The sequence below is a fragment of the Thamnophis sirtalis genome, unplaced genomic scaffold (assembly GCF_051295495.1).
Source record: "Thamnophis sirtalis isolate CommonGarterSnake01/CBP01778 unplaced genomic scaffold, rThaSir2_p1.2 scaffold_1, whole genome shotgun sequence".
NCBI classification, from domain to species: Eukaryota; Metazoa; Chordata; class Lepidosauria; order Squamata; family Natricidae; genus Thamnophis; species Thamnophis sirtalis.
Window position 1 is genome coordinate 3098949 of NW_028261381.1, and position 19800 is coordinate 3118748.

Genomic DNA, 19800 nt, shown 5'->3' on the forward strand with positions numbered 1-19800 from the left:
GCATCCCCCCCCCCCCGGTCCCCCATTATTAGGACCACTCTTTCGATTGTTCGACAAAAGCCACTGGTTATTCAGTGCATCAATACAAGGCCGTGTAATTTCTGGCAAGCTCTCCCCTTGGTCCCAGACTTGTTCTACTTCAGGTTTTGTGAAAGTAACATTCCTGATCCAGAGAACTGAATGCTTCTTCCACTGCAGTGCTGATATCTCAAGGGCAAATTCACATGGCAAGAAAGCCTTGCTGCGAAGGCTGCAACAGAAGACCCTTTGGAGTTGCTGTTGTCAGAGGCGAGCTGAGGATGGCGATGTAGAAAGTCCTTTTTGAATCAGAAGAAATCATTCCACTGCACCACTTTTTAATCTTAGCAATTGAGGCCCAGGCCCGTCCAATGATCTGGCACCATCAAAAAGTACTTATCCATTGCTTCACAAAATCTAGTACGGTACAATTCTGGAGATACCACAGTTGGCATTTTACCTAATAATGCAAATGAAGGAAAAGACATTAGACACTGAAATAGCAGTTAGCAATAGCAGTTAGACTTATATACCGCTTCATAGGGTTTTCAGCCCTCTCTAAGCGGTTTACAGAGTCAGCATATCGCCCCCACACAGTTACAGAGTCAGCATATCGCCCCCACACTGTCTGGGTCCTCATTTCACCCACCTCGGAAGGATACAAGGCTGAGTCAACCTTGAGCCAGTGAGATTAGAACTGGCGAACTGCAGATAGCAGTCAGCTGAAGTGGCCTGCAGAACTGCACCCTAACCACTGCATCACCTCGGCTCCTTCCTTGCTTCTTCAATCATAAGCTATCTGGAATTTTTTAGTCCCGTATGACTTGGCTTCATCCTTCATTTGTGCTTTAACTCCTCTTTTGTTAAGCTAACTATAAACAAATTAATAGCAATAGCAATAGCAGTTAGACTTATATACCGCTTCCTAGGGCTTTCAGCCCTCTCTAAGCGGTTTACAGAGTCAGCATATCGCCCCCACAGTCTGGGTCCTCATTTCACCCACCTCGGAAGGATGGAAGGCTGAGTCAACCTTGAGCCAGTGAGATTAGAACCGCCGAACTGCAGATAGCAGTCAGCTGAAGTGGCCTGCAGTACTGCACCCTAACCACTGCGCCACCTCGGCTCTATAACTGAAACTGAGCCAATAGGAACATATTAATAGCCAAAGTTATATTTCAATATTACACCACCAGCTTCTGAATATCATTAAAGCCATAAAAGTAGGAACAGAGATTAATGAAGTTAAATCTTCCATTGTGGAAATTGAAAAATTATATTGGGTAATCGAACAGTCCGTGATAGAACTAAACCAGTGGTAGTCAACCTGGTCCCTACCGCCCACTAGTGGGCGTTCCAGCTTTCATGGTGGGCGGTGGGGGGTTTGCTGTAACTCTGCTTTATAAATTTTATAAAGTAAAGTTACTTCCTTACTTTATAAATCACCGTTACTGTGGAACCGGTGGGCGGTTAGAACATTTTACTCCTAACAGAGATGCAAAAGTGGGCGGTAGGTATAAAAAGGTTGACTAGCCCTGAACTAAATACTGAAACTCAACTGAAATATTTGGTTATAGGTGTTTAAACAATACAAGTTATAAATGATGCTTCTTTGTAAGCAACTACCTTTACTTTTATATCTATTTAGACCTTAATTCCACAACTAAATAAAACACATATTTAATAATCTCAGTAGCTTAACACTGTAAACCATTAAGCCAGTATTCAAAAGATCCTTAAAAATAATAAAGGATACTTCAAAAATATCCAGCATTTGGCAGCTGGGAAAGGAGGGAAATGCAATCAACATTGATTAGAAAAACTTTTTGCGCCTACCTTGTCCTCCTAAGATCCCTGTGGACTTCACCACCATTTCAAGTTTTTTATCCCAGGTAAACGTGCGGATGTAATCTGATGTAAAAAAAAAAAAAGTACATAGCATTAGGTAACTACACAAAGACCACTTTGGTAAAATAGGATATCTTTATTACCTTTCCTAGGTACTATGAGATTGCAACCAATTCTAGTAGTTTGGCAAAATGCCTTTTAAAGTATAAATTATACTTAAACTATAAATTTTATAGAGTTACAATTCATTACAGTCAAGGGATCCTCAGAAAAGTTGCTTCCAATGGACTCTTCTGACCTTTATTAAAATGAAACATGTTTTACAAGGGGCAACAAAGATGAACTCAACCCTGAAAGATTAAGATTTCTATTTTACAACAAAGCCACCACAATTCCTCAGGGTTATGTATTGAGAATTTAATTATTATTTTTTCTTCTTCTTCTTCCTTCTTCTTCTTCTTCTTCGTCCTCCTCCTCTTCCTCCCCTCTTCTTCTCCTTCTTCTTCTTCCTCTTCTTCTTCTTCTTCGTCCTCCTCCTCTTCTTTGTCCTCCTCCTCCTCTTCCTCTCTTCTTCTTCTTCTTCTTCTTCTTCTTCGTCCTCCTCCTCTTCTTCTTCTTCTTCGTCCTCCTCCTCCTCTTCTTCTTCTCCTTCTTCTTCTTCATTCTTCTTCTTCCTCTTCTTCTTCTTCTTCCTTCTCCTCTTCCTCCCCTCTTCTTCTTCTTCTTCCTCTTCTTCTTCTTCGTCCTCCTCCTCTTCCTCCCCTCTTCTTCTCCTTCTTCTTCTTCTTCTTCCTCTTCTTCTTCTTCTTCTTCGTCCTCCTCCTCTTCTTTGTCCTCCTCCTCCTCTTCCTCTCTTCTTCTTCTTCTTCGTCCTCCTCCTCTTCTTCTTCTTCTTCGTTCTTCTTCGTCCTCCTCCTCCTCTTCCTCCCCTCTTCTTCTCCTTCTTCTTCTTCGTCCTCCTCCCCTCTTCTTCTTCTTCGTTCTTCTTCGTCCTCCTCCTCCTCCTCTTCTTCTTCTTCTTCATTCTTCTTCTTCCTCTTCTTCTTCTTCTTCCTCCTCCTCTTCCTCCCCTCTTCTTCTTCTTCTTCATCCTCCTCCTCTTCCTCCCCTCTTCTTCTTCTTCTTCTTCTTCTTCTTCTTCTTCCTCTTCTTCTTCCTCCTCCTCTTCTTCTTTGTCCTCCTCCTCCTCTTCCTCTCTTCTTCTTCTTCTTCCTCTTCCTCTTCTTCTTCTTCTTCATCTTCTTCTTCTTCCTCCTCTTCTCCTCTTCTTCTTCTTCTTCTTTTGAGAATGGGCTCCAAGGAATTTGATATACAGAACCAGAATTTAAAGGATTTAACAAATGTTAACTGAAGAAATGTGTTTTGAATTGAATGAAACAAACTTCATCAAAGTGTAGGAAATTTATATTATTCAGCCAGATCTTGAGTACACTGCTATAATCTAACTACAGGTAGTCCTCGACCTACAATTACCTAGCAACTGTTCTAAGTTAAGAGCAACGTCCTCCCTCCCAAAGCTACTGACATCCCAGTCCTGAACTTATGGCCACTGCAACATCCCCAAGGTCATATGACCTTACAACAACCCACAGCAACACTCCCCCAGGAACCCCATATGCCTTGGGCCTGCTTCACAACCCACAAGGCCCCATACTCTCCTCCTCACTTACCTTTCAAAGATCTCTGAAGCTCCGGAGTTTGGGTTAGGCAAGGAAGACAGGTCGCTCTGTTGTTGAGCTGCGTGCCATGATCCCAGAAGTGACCATTTCTGGGACACCCGCATTGAATTATGGCCACTGGGAAAATGGCAACCACTTCTGGGATTGTGCCACATGGCCCAGCAACAGAGCCTTCTTAGCTTCACTAACCCAATCTCCGGAGCTCCAGAAAGGTAAGTCCAGAATGGGTGACATGGAGTGAGGAGGGGTGTATGGGGTCCGGTGCGGTGGGAAGCAGGGTCAATGCCTGTGGGGACCTCAAGGGGTGGAATAAAGAGCAAAGGATGCCTCAGGAGTTGGGGATGGCCTTGAGAGGCGTAGGGCAGGGCCTACGCTAGGCTTCCCAGGATCTCTTTCAGGGCTTCTGATGCGTATCATTCTCTGCTTAATGATCCGCTTGTATGTTTAATGACTGTACTAGGGAAAGCAGGATGGCGGAGACATGAGGTGGTCATTTGGGAATTTCACTTAACAACCATCGTGACTTCTGGCCATAAGGTGCAGGCTCAATTTCAGTTGGGAGTCAAGGATTACCTCTATTTGACTGGAGTATTTTTTTTTTAATTGAAAATTTTAGAAAAGGTTTTACAAATATTTACCTCCCTCCCCCACCCAAGTCCATCTCCCCCCCCCCAACCTCCCCCCACCCTGACTTCCCAGAGCAAATACAGGGAATAAATCTTTAACAATCATATTCTAAAATAAACTAAAGGTGACTTGGCTTCATCTTTCATTTGTGCTTTAACTCCTCTTTTGTTAAGCTAACTATAAACAAATTAATAGCAATAGCAATAGCAGTTAGACTTATATACCGCTTCATAGAGCTTTCAGCCCTCTCTAAGCGGTTTAGAGAGTCAGCATATCGCCCCCACAGTCTGGGTGCTCATTTCACCCACCTCGGAAGGATGGAAGGCTGAGTCAACCTTGAGCCGGTGAGATTTGAACAGCAGAACTGCAGATAACAGTCAGCTGAAGTGGCCTGCAGTACTGCACCCTAACCACTGCGCCACCTCGGCTCCTTCCTTGCTTCTTCAATCATAAGCTATCTGGAATTTTTTAGTCCCGTATTTATTTTGAATATAGTCAATCCATCTTCTCCACTCCAGTTTATATCTCTCATCTGAATGATCCTTAAGATGTGCTGATATTTTAGCCATCTCTGCTCATTGGAGTATTATGAAGACCGGTTTACAACATAACATCTAGAAAATCATTTCTCATTCCATCACTTTCCTTGCAACACTTTTTCATGCAATAGAGGTAGTCAGGTTATATAGCAGTAGCAATAGGAGTTAGACTTATATACCGCTTCATAGGGCTTTCAGCCCTCTCTAAGCGGTTTTACAGAGCCAGCATATCGCCCCCACAGTCTGGGTCCTCATTTCACCCACCTCGGAAGGATGGAAGGCTGAGTCAACCTTGAGCCAGTGAGATTTGAACCGCTGAACTGCAGATAATAATCAGCTGAAGTGGCTGCAGTACAGCACTCTAACCACTGCGCCACCTCGGCTCATATGCCACAAGTGATCTAAGACGAATATTAGCCAACCCAAAATAATCTATTTTATGTAAATTAACCATTTATGGACAATCACACCTTGGTTATTTTGCAGACAAAGGTAACATACCGATAATTCCAACCACAAGTTCATTAGTGGTATCATCCCTGCCCACGAGAAGAGAATAATCAATGATCAGGTGGCTGGAGAGGAAGTAAGAATCGCTGTGGATGGAAGCCTTCAAGACAGCCTTGGAGTGAGAACGGATATACAAGGGATTATCGCGCACCAACTTCAACAAATTTTCATCCAGCAGAACCACATCACAACTTTCTTTTCCTGTGTCTGTTTTCACATTTCTGTTTCGCAGAGAACCTTTCAGGTCAAAAACCTAATAGTAAAAAGAAACAATACACTCATTTACCAGATGGAAGCTTTTTGTTTCAGAATTCTAAATTCAAAAGGCAGAGCTAATTTATATAATTTAAAAAAAATATACATATTACAGACTTTGTAACTTATAAGCTTGGCAAATTTGCAAATAGCATAATAACCTCGTGGGAGCAGCAGCGTGCAAATTTAATAAGTATTTTAAGAAATAAACGTAATTCCCATTCACGCCAGATTTAATATTTGTACTCATTGTACAACAACTACCTAAATTAAAAGCTCACATGGCTACTTCTGATACCACAACATCCTTTATTTTAGAACTTATTTAAGTCTTTTTTTAGATTATCAGTGCAATTATACTGGTTATATCTATGTCTTCACTGATAAAATGATCAGGACATTTCTTGGTAAAAATTAAGATTCCTGGCACCTATGGGAAGATTGATTCAGTCCTTCCTGCGGTGTTCTGCAATTTCCAACAATTAAGGAGCAGATACACCCCTGCTTCAATGTGGAAAAGTGCTATTGTACCCATAATCCTGCCTGCTCTTTGGCAATGAAGGCAGCAAAAATTGCTTATTTCATTGCTTCATTGCTTTCATCCCAGCCTGAAGTAGTGATTCAAAGAACTGTTCTAAATAACCTTGGGATCAATGTTATTTACTCCAGTCAATTTCATCTACCAATCTTCACAACTTCTGCTAGGATGGATTTTCAGAGCATTTTAAGGATAGAACTGTGATTGTTACAAGTGGCAGCAGGGGTGGGTTTCTCGCCCCGTTCCAACCGGTTCGGTTGGAACGGGGCCGGCGGCGTCCTCGTGCACGCGCGCAGTGCACGCACGTGTACTAGCGCCTGTGCGATGCTCCAGCTGCTCCTGGAGGATCGCGCAGGCGCTGTATGCGTTCTGAGCATGCGTGGAAGCGCAGAACTCGTCAAAACCGGGTAAGAAGCGCGGGCAGGCGGGTGGATCCTTCGGCGTTCCCGGAAGTTACTTACTTCCGGGTTCGCCGACCAACCGGTTTGTGGGGACCGCCGCGAACCGCCTGAAACCCACCCCTGGGTGGCAGCCAGGAACTAAGTGTCCAATGCCTGGTTGGTCAAGTTCATAAAATCAGTTCCACTTTCTTCAGCCTAAAAATGTGGACCCAGATGCTTGCAGTAATTCATTTGGTCAACTTCTCCTTTGTCCATGGGTTGAAGCATGCATCATTTCACGATGGGATAATGGCTGCTGCCTTTAAAGGAGCAACTGAATGAACCAGGAAGGCATCTTTTAATTTGGGCCTTCAGGCCTTCCACATTTTCTGCTGTGGGAAAATGGGAGGGGGGGATTATATGGAGTACGGGGGATATATATTCTAAATAGCATTCCTTTCTCAGAGAGTCAAGGACATCTTGCCCTGCGCCTGGAGTGGTGTGACTGGGAGGCATCTCCAGTTTTGGACGGTGCCTGATTGGACATGTGAGTCCTGGACAGGGGGCTGAACTTTTTTTTGGGTGGGGAAAACCTGGAAACTTTCAGATTCGGGTTTTCCCAGATGTGCCAATATGACATCTCTAATAAAATGGAACTTTGAGGGAACTTAAGCCTCGGAGTCTTCTTTCGTTGGGGGTGTTACTTGGAACCCTGATAAAAACGTGGCACGACAAAACCGCGGTCCACTAAAGCGCGCCCGATTAAAGTGCGTCGCTGACGTCATCAGCAGCGCGACAACAGCGACCGCGGAGAAAAAAGGGCGCTTTAAAAAGCACTTTGAAAGCAAGCCGATTCAAGTTAAGGTAAGGGTTAGGTTAAGGGTTAGGGTTAGGTTTAGCGTTAGGTTAAGGGTTAGGTTTAGGGTTAGGTTTAGGGGGGTTAGGGTTAGGTTTAGGGGTTAATTTTAGCTTTAGCGCTCACAGCGTGCTTTTTTCGTTGCGCTGTGATGACGTCAGATACGCGGTTTCGTCGAGCGCGCTTTAGTCGAACGCGGTTTTGTGGTGGAACCGATAAAAAGAACCTCTCTGGATTAAAAATGTTGCTCAGTTTACACAGCAGCAGTAAACTGATGACATGCCCATTTGGGGAAAACGTGAGTTTTCAGATCTGTTCTTTCTTGAATCCCAGCCTCTTTACAGGACAGAAGAGGCTTTAATCATCTTGACCTTCAATGGGAAGGTGGGGAAGAGAATGTAACACCTCAATTCTACCACTTCTCGTGGTATTCTTGCAGAACGTCCCATAGATTTTAGGGCACTTTCAGTCATCATTTCCGTTCCCCTCTGGGCGATGGATTTCCAAGGAACAATATTGGCAATCTTATGATGGGGAAATCTCAAAAAAAAACCATCCTCTTTCTAGTACCGTTCAAGGTCTACATGAAGCCACATGATGTGGTAGTGAAAGGATTTGGAGGACATGCTGATCATAGTCAGGACTATTTCTCGGATTGACATGAGGCCTTGCATAAGCCAACCTGTCCTTAACTGCGATAGTGGACTGGATGAACTAAAATTAAAACTCAACAAAAGGATTAAGGGTAAGTGGTTCCTAGGGATGAAGAAAACGGCCTGCTTTAATGGAGGACCACGTTCTCCTGAAGGAACCCAGCTGCAGTTAGTAAAACCCCTCATTGTCATTAGAGCAGTGTTTCTCAACCTTAGCAACTTGAAGATGTCTGGACTTCAACTCCCAGAATTCCCCAGCCAGCGAATGCTGGCTGGGGAATTCTGGGAGTTGAAGTCCGGACATCTTCAAGTTGCCAAGGTTGAGAAACACTGCATTAGAGAAGCAGGTGATCTTTATATCTAGGAATGCTGACTTATCAACTTAGAAGGGTACCCCAACTCTGACTTTGGCCAGAATGATTCATACACTGATAACCTCCAGAATGGATTATATTCTAATATATTCTAAGTGACGCTGCCCTTTTTTAAAACCACTTCAGGGCTCAATGCAAAAAGCAGTGGATAAATAACTTTAATAAAACTTTTAATACACTACATTAAGGTAGGGCACGTCAGAACTATAGCAATAGCAGTTAGACTTATATACCGCTTCCTAAGGCTTTCAGCCCTCTCTAAGCGGTTTACAGAGTCAGCATATCGCCCCCAACAACAATCCGGGTCCTCATTTTACCCACCTCGGAAGGATGGAAGGCTGAGTCAACCCTGAGCCGGTGAGATTTGAACAGCCGAACTGCAGAACTGCAGTCAGCTGAAGTAGCCTGCAGTGCTGCATTTAACCACTGCGCCACCTCGGCTCTCTACATCCCACTAAAGCAATTAAAGTGGAACGGAACTCCCCAGTGGAGATCCAGAGGAAAACATTCTCTCAATATTCTCTCAACATTCTGCAATATCGCAATATTCTCAAATACAGCAAATTGCCATTTAAAGGAATAGTCTTATTAAATCTTTCAGTGGGAAAAGAAGACACAGCAACCAAGAAGACAACACTTCCCATTTCTGTAACACAACACTTATTCACCTGAGCCATTTTCCTGCCATAAAAGAGGTTTTCCATGACCAGCAGATCAAGCTTCTTTTCTGCGTTGTTCTGAGAGTTTTTATAGCCTATTCGATAAACCCCAAGAATCTTGGCCAAAGCTGTGGGTTTCTGGGGGGGGGGAAAAAAGTGTTAATGTATTCATCAGTTGCTCAAGGTTCTACTCCCCAATGCCAATGTTTATCTAGATTTAGTAAGACAGAACACAGAAACAAGTTAAAAAATATATACAAAGGACTAAACAAATTCACCAATGTCTTCCTTAAAAGGCATTCTCAGTTGATATCATTCAAAGGTAAGTCAATATAAAAGTGAATAAGCTATGTTTCTTTCTGTCCCATATTTCTGTTTAATAGCAATAGCAGTAGACTTATATACCGCTTCATAGGCCTTTCAGGCCTCTCTAAGCGGTTTACAGAGAGTCAGCATATTGCCCCCAACAATCTGGGTCCTCATTTCACCCACCTCGGAAGGATGGAAGGCTGAGTCAACCCTGAGCCGGTGGGATTTGAACCGCTGAACTGCTGATCTAGCAGTAGCCTGCAGTGCTGCATTTAACCACTGCGCCACCTTGGCTCTTAATCCTGTTACTTCGTTCTTGGTTTTAAAGGCAGGGAATAAAATATTCCACAAATCTTACCTTTTGCTGAACCGCGTTCGTAATGTATGTGAAGTAATGTGGGGCGAAGTCGAGAAAGGACTGGACTTCCAGGCGAGGCATTTGTTTCAAGATGAATCGGTCATCTAAAGAAGAAAATATGTTGATATATTGTATACGTACGAAGACATAAAACTATGCAATTCCTCCAAACGTCATCAGTGAAAACCGAGAAACCAGAGAGGGGTTGATCTGATTCTAGTTGTTTCTTTCGCTACCAAGACAGCTAGAGTCGTAAATCACAGAGTTGTTCGTATGCCGTAACAAGGAAGTAGCAATAGCAATAGCAGTTAGACTTATATACCGCTTCATAGGGCTTTCAGCCCTCTCTAAGCGGTTTACAGAGTCAGCATATCGCCCCCACAGTCTGGGTCCTCATTTCGGTTCCACCACAAAAATGCGGTAGACAAAAGCGCGCTCGACGAAAGCGCGTACGTGACGTCATCATAGCGCGACGAAAACATCGCGCTGTGATCGATAAATGTAAAAATAAAGCGAAAACCTTACCCTAACCCCCCCAAACCTAACCCTAAACCTAACCCTTCACCTAACCCTAAATCTAACCCTAAACCTAACCCTTAACCTAACGCTAAACCTAACGCTAACCCTTAACCTAACGCTAAACGTGTAACCCTAACGCTCTAAACCTAACCCTAACCCTTAACCTAACCCTAACCCTAACCCTAACCCTAACCCTTACCTTTATGTGAATCGGCTTGCTTTAATTTTATTTTTATTTCAATGTTTAATTTTTTTCGTCGCGCTGTGATGACGTCAAATGCGCACTTTCGTCGAGCGCGCTTTTGTGGACCGTGGTTTTGACGGGTCACGCTCATTTCACTCACCTCGGAAGGATGGAAGGCTGAGTCAACCTTGAGCCAGTGAGATTAGAACCTCTGAACTGCAGATAGCAGTCAGCTGAAGTGGCCTGCAGTGCTGCACCCTAACCACTGCGCCACCTCGGAAGTGCCAGTAGTCTATGAGGTACTAAGAAGTTAGCTACCTTCAGTCACGTAAAAAGCAGCTCCTGATTTCCCTCCTCTTGCCTGCCAAGGGAGTGAGTGAGAGAGAGAATGGATAAAATCTTCTTCACTACTTCCAAGAATCACTTCACGCATTTTATGGAACTCCCCTGCATAGTAAATCCTGCAGTAAAACTTGGCATTCGCATCGGAGAATTCTGCAAAAACACACAAAATAAATATTTTTTAAAAATTAATTAAAGGAAGCTCCATTTTCTAGATTGCATAGATTACATTATTTTCCTAACCCATACCAGAGGGTCTATGTTCTTCCTCGGAACATTTTGATTTCAATTGTGCAATAGTAATCTGCAGTATGTGAGTGAACATATACACACACAGAGAGAGAGAAACAAACACACAGCTACCTTTTCCCTTTTTTAAAATCATCAAATTCCAAACTCCAGGCAACCCAAATATGTACCCAAAAATCTCAATCCAGTTACTCTCTTGTTTTTAAAGATTATCTAACAGTTATACAAAGAGTTTGGTGGCCCTGGAATCTACAGTGTCTTGTAAAAAGAGTTTTGAAAAACAGCTATTTATTTATTTGTTTGTTTGTTTGTTTATTTGTTTGTTTATTTATTGAAAGAGAGAGGGAGGGAGGGAGGGAGGGAGGGAGGGAGGGAGGGAGAGAGAGAGAGAGAGAGAGAGAGAGAGAGAGAGAGAGAGAGAGAGAGAGAGAGAGAGAGAGAGAGAGAGAGAGACCAGATCAAGAAACTGATTCCACAGGAAGACTAGAACTATAGGCCAGTGGAAGTCAACCTGGTCCCTACCACCCACTAGTGGGCGTTCCAGCTTTCATGGTGGGCGGTAGGGGTTTGCTGTAACTCCGCTTTATAAATTTTATAAAGTAAAGTTTACAAAAGTGGGCGGTAGGTATAAAAAGGTTGACTACTCCTGAGATAGGCTATAGTAGCAGAATCCTGCAACCCTGAAAGGTAACATATTTTACTTTTCTTCCCTTTTATAACCTTCTGTGTCAGTGTTTCTCAACCTTGGCAACTTGAAGATGTCTGGACTTCAACTCCCAGAATTCCCCAGCCAGCATTCGCTGGCTGGGGAATTCTGGGAGTTGAAGTCCAGACATCTTCAAGTTGCCAAGGTTGAGAAACACTGTTCTGAGTGAAGAACAGCCTTCTGGAGCACTCCAGAGGCCCCATTTTGAGCCTGGAAGACCTCCTGCGGTATTCTGGAGGCCAAAAGCGGTTGTGAGGGGGAGGGTGCCCCCTCACACTCCATTTTTGCTAGTACAGGCACTGCAGGGCGTTCCTTTGCTATTTTCAGACTAGTGCCACAGGCCAAATCGAAGCACCCCGCAGGCCGGATTTGGTCCGTGGGCCTTGAGTTTGAAATGTTTGAAATGTTTATTCCATTTGTTTGCCACCCTAGTCCCGAGAAACTCAGGGCGGCTAACAAGCAGAGCTGAAGGGGAATACAAACAAGAAAAAAACAACAACAAGCAAGTTAAAACACAGCAACAGCCGCAACAATTCGAGTGGGGCTGGGAACTCATCAGCCCCAGGCCTGCTGGAACAGCCAGGTCTTAACGGCTTTGCGGAAAGCCTGAAGGGTGGTGAGGGTCCGGATCTCCACGGGAAGATCATTCCAGAGGTTCCAGTGGAGTTTGACACCACTGGAATATAAGATGCACCTAGTGAACTATCTTTACCCTGTTTCTTTGAAAATAAGACCTCCCTGTATAATAAGACATCCCTGAAAATATTTCAACGCAGCAGCAGCCGCCATGAGGTGACCACACTCGCCGCCTCCTGAACCTCAAAAATAATAAAATCTCCCCCAAAATAAGGCCAAGCGCTTATTTCGGGGGGGGGGAGAAAATAAGACCCTGTCTTATTTTCAGGGGAACACGGTAGTTGCTCGAAAAATGTGTTAATACAATGAATACAGGCTTGGAGTTACTACTAAGACTCAGGACACTTCCTGTAAGACTACAAAGTAACGCCCACAAAGTTATTTATTTTAGCACTACAGAGCAGCAAGGCCTAAATTTTTAAAGACAGGTTTTAATTTTAAAGACAAATTTTTAAAACAAGATTTCAAAATGTAAATAACACAGGCACTTTAGGAGGCTGCCTTACACTGTCTCAATCTACTGATGCATGTACCCGATATCCTCTAAAACGGATTAGTTATGGCCCGCCAGGATTTCAGAAGACATTTTTCCAGGAAATTATGGAAATTGGAACTTTCTTCAAGCAAAAGATGTTTTTGGTGACTGAGCTATAGACCCGAGGTCCCTTTTATTTATGAAAAAAACGCCAAGTATAGAAGGGGGGAAGTATTATTTGTCATACAATATATAGTCATTTATATTAATTGCAATCAAAAGGTATGAAATGGAATCTCAATATTTGCAGAACTGAACTGTTTGTGCTCATTCCTTTTCTTCTTACTCCACTGCATTTTTTAGAAAAGATTTTGAAGCAAGAACAATGATTTATATATTCATGTAGCTGCAGAATTTAAATTGTGTTACACAAATTATTTTAACGGTACATGCAAGAGAATCTGTGTAACTCAGGGCTGAACTGCGGAGCCCTTGGTGTTCTCTGAGCTTGGCTATTTGCTTGAAGATGTTTCATTATCCAACTAGGTAATATCATCAGTGCAAGTGAGAGTGGAGTTTGCTCCCTGCTTATATGTAATAGCTTGCCCTGCCTGTGTTAGTGGGGGTATCGCTTCTCCTGGTAGTTCCTTGATTAGAGTATTATTTTCTGCCTGATTGTTTGCCTGGTGTTAATATATGCTTATCTGAGTTGGCTGCTGGAGAGAAGGACTTTTTGTTGTTTCCTTGTTAGCTTTTCTCCAAGTGGTTCTCAAATAGCGCAGTGCTGTTTTTCAAATTGTGCGCAATCTTCTTATGAAATTTCAGAAGGCCTCAGAAACCTTCTGAAGCATTACAGGAAGAAAACTCACTAATTGGAGAATGGTGTGTGCTATTTGAAGTACACCACAAATGGCTTGGGAAGAAGGCCTGGCAATCCAGTAGCTGGGGAAACACCTCATTAACGCTAGGAAGAAAGGTTAGGAACTATTTCAGCTGGATCTGGTTGGGCCTGCAGAATGTGGGAGCTTTGTGCTATGATGACTGGCTGTGGTATATGGTTTAGTGTCACCATATACCATATATGGTAGAGCAGGATCTGAAGCAGACGTGGGTTCCTACCAGTTCGCACCTATTCGTTAGAACCGGTTCGTCAAATCTACGGAACCGGTTAGAAGAGGTTCCACCAGTGGACCCGGAAAGCAGGCCACACCTACAAAAGAGGCTCCAAAATTTTTTGAAACCCACCACTGCTAAAGGGTTAGATGTGCAAGGATCTTGTAACTTGACAGCTTTAAGACTTACATGCTTCAATGCCAGAGTTCCTGAGCCAACATGACTGGAGGAGGAATTCTGGGAGTTGAAGTCCCCAAGTCTTAAAGCTGTCAGGTTTGAACACCCCTGGGTTTTTTTCTCTAAAGGGTTAGATGTGCAAGGATCTTGTAACTTGACAGCTTTAAGTCTTGCATGCTTCAATGCCAGAGTTCCTGAGCCAACGTGACTGGAGGAGGAATTCTGGGAGTTGAAGTCCACAAGTCTTAAAGCTGTCAGGTTTGAAGACCCCTAGTTTTTGTTTCTAAAGGGGGTTAGGGGTGCAAGGATCTTGTAACTTGACAGCTTTAAGACTTGCATGCTTCAATGCCAGAGTTTCTGAATAGCTACTTGGACCGACCTAAGTACTAATTCATAATTTCATATCCGGTCACATGGGCGGCAAGCCACTCCCATCCGGTCACATGGGCGGCAAGCCACTCCCATCCGGTCACATGGGTGGCAAGCCACTCCCACAAAGGAGGCCACACCCACAGAGTAGGTTCGAACAATTTTTGAAACCCACCACTAGTCTGAAGAGTGTGTGTGTGGAGGGGGTGGAGTAGCAATTGACTGAGACTTTTGAAGGTCCCAGGCCTATATTTTAGCCTCAATGCCTCTACCGCTGAGGAGTGCCATTGTATGGAGTAGCTAACAGGGAGCTGAAATGTCCCTGCGGTCATAAGTGGACTGACAAGCATCCAAACGTCACAGGAGTACTGCAATGGCCATAATTTCTGGGACCAGACATAAGTACCATTGATTCAGCCCTACCATCATTTCAAAATGTTGCTGAATGAATAAGTTGTTATTTCATTTCATTTCATGGATTTATAGGCCGCCCAATCCCAGAGGACTCCGGGCGGCTTGCAGAACAAAAGAAAGTAATTAGTAGGGAAAAAAATAAAAGAAAACAATTTAAAAAGCATCACCATGCACCCAGTCTGATCGGGGCTGGACCTCGGTCATGAGTTCAACAGCCCGGGGCCTGCCGGAACAGCCAGGTTTTAACGGCTTTTCGGAAGGCCATAAGAGTGGGTAAGGTCCGGACCTCTGGGGGTAGTTCATTCCATAGGGTCGGAGCGGCCACAGAGAAGGCCCTCCTCCGGGGAGCCGCCAGCCAACATTGTCTAGCTGACGGCACCTGAAGGAGGCCCACCCTGTGCGATCTCACCGGCCATTGGGAGGTATGCGGCAGTAGGCGGCCTCACAGGTATCCTGGTCCTAAGCCAAGGACTATCTATAATATCTTCTGAAATGGCTGTCAAACGAATTTTATGAGATTGCTTTTTAGTGGCTCACGGAAGTAGGCATAGGATAGGTCGTCAAATACTATTCTGATTTTTGATGGTGGTGTAACTTGTTAATTGTTATCTTGTTAGTATACTAGCACCTACAGACTTCTGTTCCAAATTGTCTAACTTAATGTGTTACGTGCATTTTAAATCACGCATGGGCTACATTTCATGAGAATGGAGAGAGCTGCCAGGAAAGGAGAATCTGAATACTGGAGTATTGTATACAACAGCAAAAAACCTGAGCAAAGTTAGTTCATAAAACACCTCAGTATTCTGCCTCCTTGTGGAAATAAGAACAAATAGCAGGGACATAATGAACTAAAGACATCTTACCCCCCAAAAAATGACCCCCTCTGCACAAAAAATAATAATATGCTCCATCTCAATTTCAAGGATCTGCTGAATTCACCTTGATATCACAAGATCACAGAACCTAGAGTTACTGTATAATTTACAAAGGACTTTGTAGTATGTGTTGTTTTGTTATCTACTTACGAAGTTCAACATGTGGGTTTCCAAGCTGCTTCTTCTGTGCATCACCTCCCTCTATTTCATCTGGAAAAAAATATGAGCAAGAGAAGTAAACTAGGGCCATTTTTTCTGAACCTGATGTCTTGACTTGGTCTGTAATTCTGGAAATTTAGTTTAACACGTCTAAAGGCAGCAATTTGGAGAAAAATACTTGACATTCTCAGAAAAGCATTATCCCAGGTTTCCTTACTCTTGAACAGAGTATTTTATCTAGTCTGAGAGATACAGAACTATTACTGAACTATTACATTTTTCATGAGTTCCTAGGTTGGCTAATATTAACACCATGAAGGAAACGGGATCAGTGTTACAACCTGCCATTCATAAACTCTTATCTTCCCACAATCCCAAAACACATTTGTTAAACACGGCAATTAATAAATAAAACACAGCGCCCCAGCAAATTATAATCAATTTTGTAGGCTTTCTGCCATTAAATGAAACTAACAAGGAAAAAAAAACCCTAGAATTTAAAATTATTCTCATTTTATGTGATTTAATCTGCCTAATTTTTCAACTCCACCTTTTTGTTTTTTTAAAGAATGAAAATATAAGTCAAATCCTGACATTTCTGATTCAAATGATGCACTTTTTGCCCACATAAATTCAGTCATTCTGACCATTTGTAAATCATGGGAAATCGTTTTTAAAGGGACTAGAACTGATGAGCTTTTTAAAAATGACTTCGGTTCCCCTTTCTTTCTCATTTGGGTCAGACACAGCTTCACTAGATATCTTCTGCCAGCTTGCTAAGAGAGCAATTTTTCTTTTCTCTCCTTTTTTCCAGTGAGAAACGATGCAAACCAGTAATTTCAGACAGGAAAAAAATCAGAAAATGATCATCAAAAATGTAAAAGATTGTCACTTGCCTTGAAAAAGATCTGAAGCTTTTTATTTTGGATGTCAATGTGGTCATGTTTATCCCAAACATGTATCCTCCTCCCACCACCACCAGCCCCATTAGGTTTTGCTACTAGTAATATCATTATCATCGTGACCCGTCAAAACCGCGCTTGACTAAGCCGCGCCCGATTAAACCGCGTCGCTGATGTCATCAACAGGGCGACAACAGCCAGCGCGGAGAAAGAAGGGCGCTTTAAATAGCGCTTTGAAAGCAAGCCGATTCAACTTAAGGTAAGGGTTAGGTTTAGGGTTAGGTTAAGGGTTAGGTTTAGGTTTAGGGTTAGGTTAAGGGTTAGGGTTAGGGTTAGGGTTAGGGTTAGGGTTAGGGTTAGGGTTAGGGTTAGGTTAAGGGTTAGGTTTAGGGTTAGGTTTAGGGTTAGGTTTAGGAGGGTTAGGTTTAGGGGTTAATTTTAGGTTTAGGGTTGACAGTGTGCTTCTGTCTCTGCGCTGTTGTTGCCCTGTTGATGATGTCAGCGACGCGGTTTAGTCGGGCGCGGTTTTGTGGTGGAACCCATTATCATATCAATATCAGCCTTCAGCTGGACAATGCCGGCTGGTGACGCCTCAGAGTAGGGCCTTCTCTGTTGCCGTTCCGGCCCTATGGAATGAGCTACCCCCAGAGATCCGGACCCTACCCACTCTCATGGCCTTCCGTAAAGCTATTAAAACCTGGCTTTTCTGGCAGGCTTGACTGAGGTCCAGCCCCCCTTTGATTGGGTGCATGTTGTGTTTTCTTCTTAATCTTGTTGTATCTTATTGTTTTAATCCTTTTTAATGTTTTTTATTTCTGTAAGCCACCCGGAGTCCTCCGGGATTGGGCGGCCTATAAATTCAATAAATTAAATGAAATTTTTCAGAAGATGGAAACATTTCATTAATCCAGGAATACTAGGTAGGGGAGAGGAAAGCAAGAATGGAAGTTTCTACATTTCGTACCTTGGTTTTCTGCTCCTTGGTTTTCTGCCCCCTCTTTTCCGGTCTGCCCCACCTGGTAATAGGCACTGTCGGCCCCACGCAAGGTCTCCCTTTTTTGAGAAGAGAGATCTGGGCTTTTCCCTCCTGTGCCACGGAAGAAGGCCAGAACTCCATACTGCTTCTTTGCTAACGACATAAACACAAGGAACGTTTGGCGGGGGCTCCTCCATCATCTACTCTGTCATCAAGCCAAGTGATTCCAACCTAATTATCAAGTTGCTCCATGTCATTTCATAGCAGCTTGGAGAAATTCCATTGAAATCTCAGGATAAAATCTCAGGATAAAATTTCACCAAATGCTAGTGACAAACAGACCATCTATTACAGTGTTTCTCAACCTTGGCGACTTTCAGTCCTGTGGACTTCAACTCCCAGAATTGAAAAGCGTTCGGAGACTACAATTGGTCCAGAATGCAGCCGCGCGAGCGATATTGGGTGTGCCAAGATACATGCATGTTACACCTATCCTCCGCGAGCTGCACTGGCTCCCTATCAGTCTCCGAACGCATTTCAAGGTGCTGGTTATTACCTTTAAAGCCCTACATGGCCTAGGACCCGGATATCTGCGAGACCGTCTTCTGCCGCATACCTCCCAACGGCCGATAAGATCACACAGGGTGGGCCTTCTCCGGGTGCCGTCGACCAGACAATGCCGTCTGGCGGCTCCCCGGGGGAGGGCCTTCTCTGTAGCCGCTCCGACCCTATAGAATGATCTACCCCCAGAGATCTGGATCCTTCCCACTCTCACGGCCTTCCGAAAGGCTACTAAAACCTGGCTATTCTGGCAGTCCTGGGGCTGTTGATCTCATGAATGAGGTCCAGCCCCGCCTAGATTGAGTGCATGAAGTGATCTTTTAATCTGTTTAAATCTGTTTTTTCTCTATTTTTTAATTCTTTACTTTTTAAAAAAAATGTATTTCTGTAAGCCGCCCGGAGTCCTCCGGGATTGGGCGGCCTATAAATTTATACTTAAATACTTATTAAATTTATTAAAACAATATTTCCATTAGATTTGTTGTGGGGTTAGGACAGAACCTTAGATACATCTGAGCAACAATATACTGAAGTTTTCAGGATCTGATTTCCAAGTCCTGCATTAAGACAGATAATAAGAGGTTATGAACACCCACAAACTCTTAAAATTTCTTACGTTGTTCGGCTTCCGTTGTTTGGCTTGCCTGCCCCACATTCGTTTCAGATAGTCGGACAGGGCTGTTACTCTTCACTCTGCTCTCAGCCACACTGGAAGTCAAAAACAGTTTCTTTGGCTACAATTTACTTAAAATCCCACTTGATGCAAAGGTGATTGCACCAAACATAGAAGCCTACATTTTGCAGAAGTACCACCCTACATACAATACGGGTCGTATTTAAATTTAGTGAACATAAAAACAACTCTGCCGGATTGGAATATGATTCTGTAAAAGCTAGCATACGTTTCCCCAACATATGCCTTCTAAAACCCACCAAGAGAGAAAATTTGCTCCCAGGTTGTCTTCAAGAATGAATGCTATGAGAATGTTGCTTCTGAAATTTGGGTTTCATTTTGTTAATAAATAGCTGTCAAAAATCTACAGATAGGTGTTGTGGCCTAGCAGGAGCCGTTGGAGCTGCCACCAGACTCCGACAGCGAGGGGCCCTATGAGTCGGCTCTGGAGGATGTGGAGGACCCTGGACAGGGTTCCGACTCCAAGCAGGGCGCAGAAAGACTGGTTGTCCACCAGGAGGCGCCTGAGCCTTGGACCAGTGGGGAGGAGGGTGATCCGGACGTCAGCAGTGAGTTGTTCCAGGATGCCCGGCACCGAAGAGCTAATAGGTTTAAGGAACAAATCTCACTGGCTCAAGGTTGACTCAGCCTTCCATCCTTCCGAGGTGGGTGAAATGAGGACCCAGACTGTGGGGGCGATATGCTGACTCTGTAAACCGCTTAGAGAGGGCTGAAAGCCCTATGAAGCGGTATAGAAGTCTAACTGCTATTGCTATTGCTATAAACAGAATGCTGTATTTTGAAAATACCCCAATTTTATATAACACAATATCAAGAGAAAATGTTAGTAAGAATACAGATCAGCTT

General features: G+C 43.6%; 1 protein-coding gene across 1 annotated transcript in view; it reads right to left on the minus strand.

The window, feature by feature from the left end:
- Window positions 1–321: 321 nt before the first annotated feature.
- The window catches only part of PIKFYVE (phosphoinositide kinase, FYVE-type zinc finger containing), a 112303-nt gene continuing 92824 nt past the window's right edge, over window positions 322–19800 (minus strand). The window contains exons 34-42 of the mRNA XM_087706636.1: window positions 18877–18968; window positions 17688–17852; window positions 15813–15872; window positions 10622–10798; window positions 9601–9704; window positions 8943–9071; window positions 5210–5471; window positions 1852–1926; window positions 322–478 (exon numbers count right to left, since the gene is read on the minus strand). Of these exons, the coding sequence (XP_087562762.1) occupies window positions 363–478; window positions 1852–1926; window positions 5210–5471; window positions 8943–9071; window positions 9601–9704; window positions 10622–10798; window positions 15813–15872; window positions 17688–17852; window positions 18877–18968 (1180 nt within the window). The 3' untranslated portion in view covers window positions 322–362. The remainder of the gene's footprint in view (window positions 479–1851; window positions 1927–5209; window positions 5472–8942; window positions 9072–9600; window positions 9705–10621; window positions 10799–15812; window positions 15873–17687; window positions 17853–18876; window positions 18969–19800) is intronic.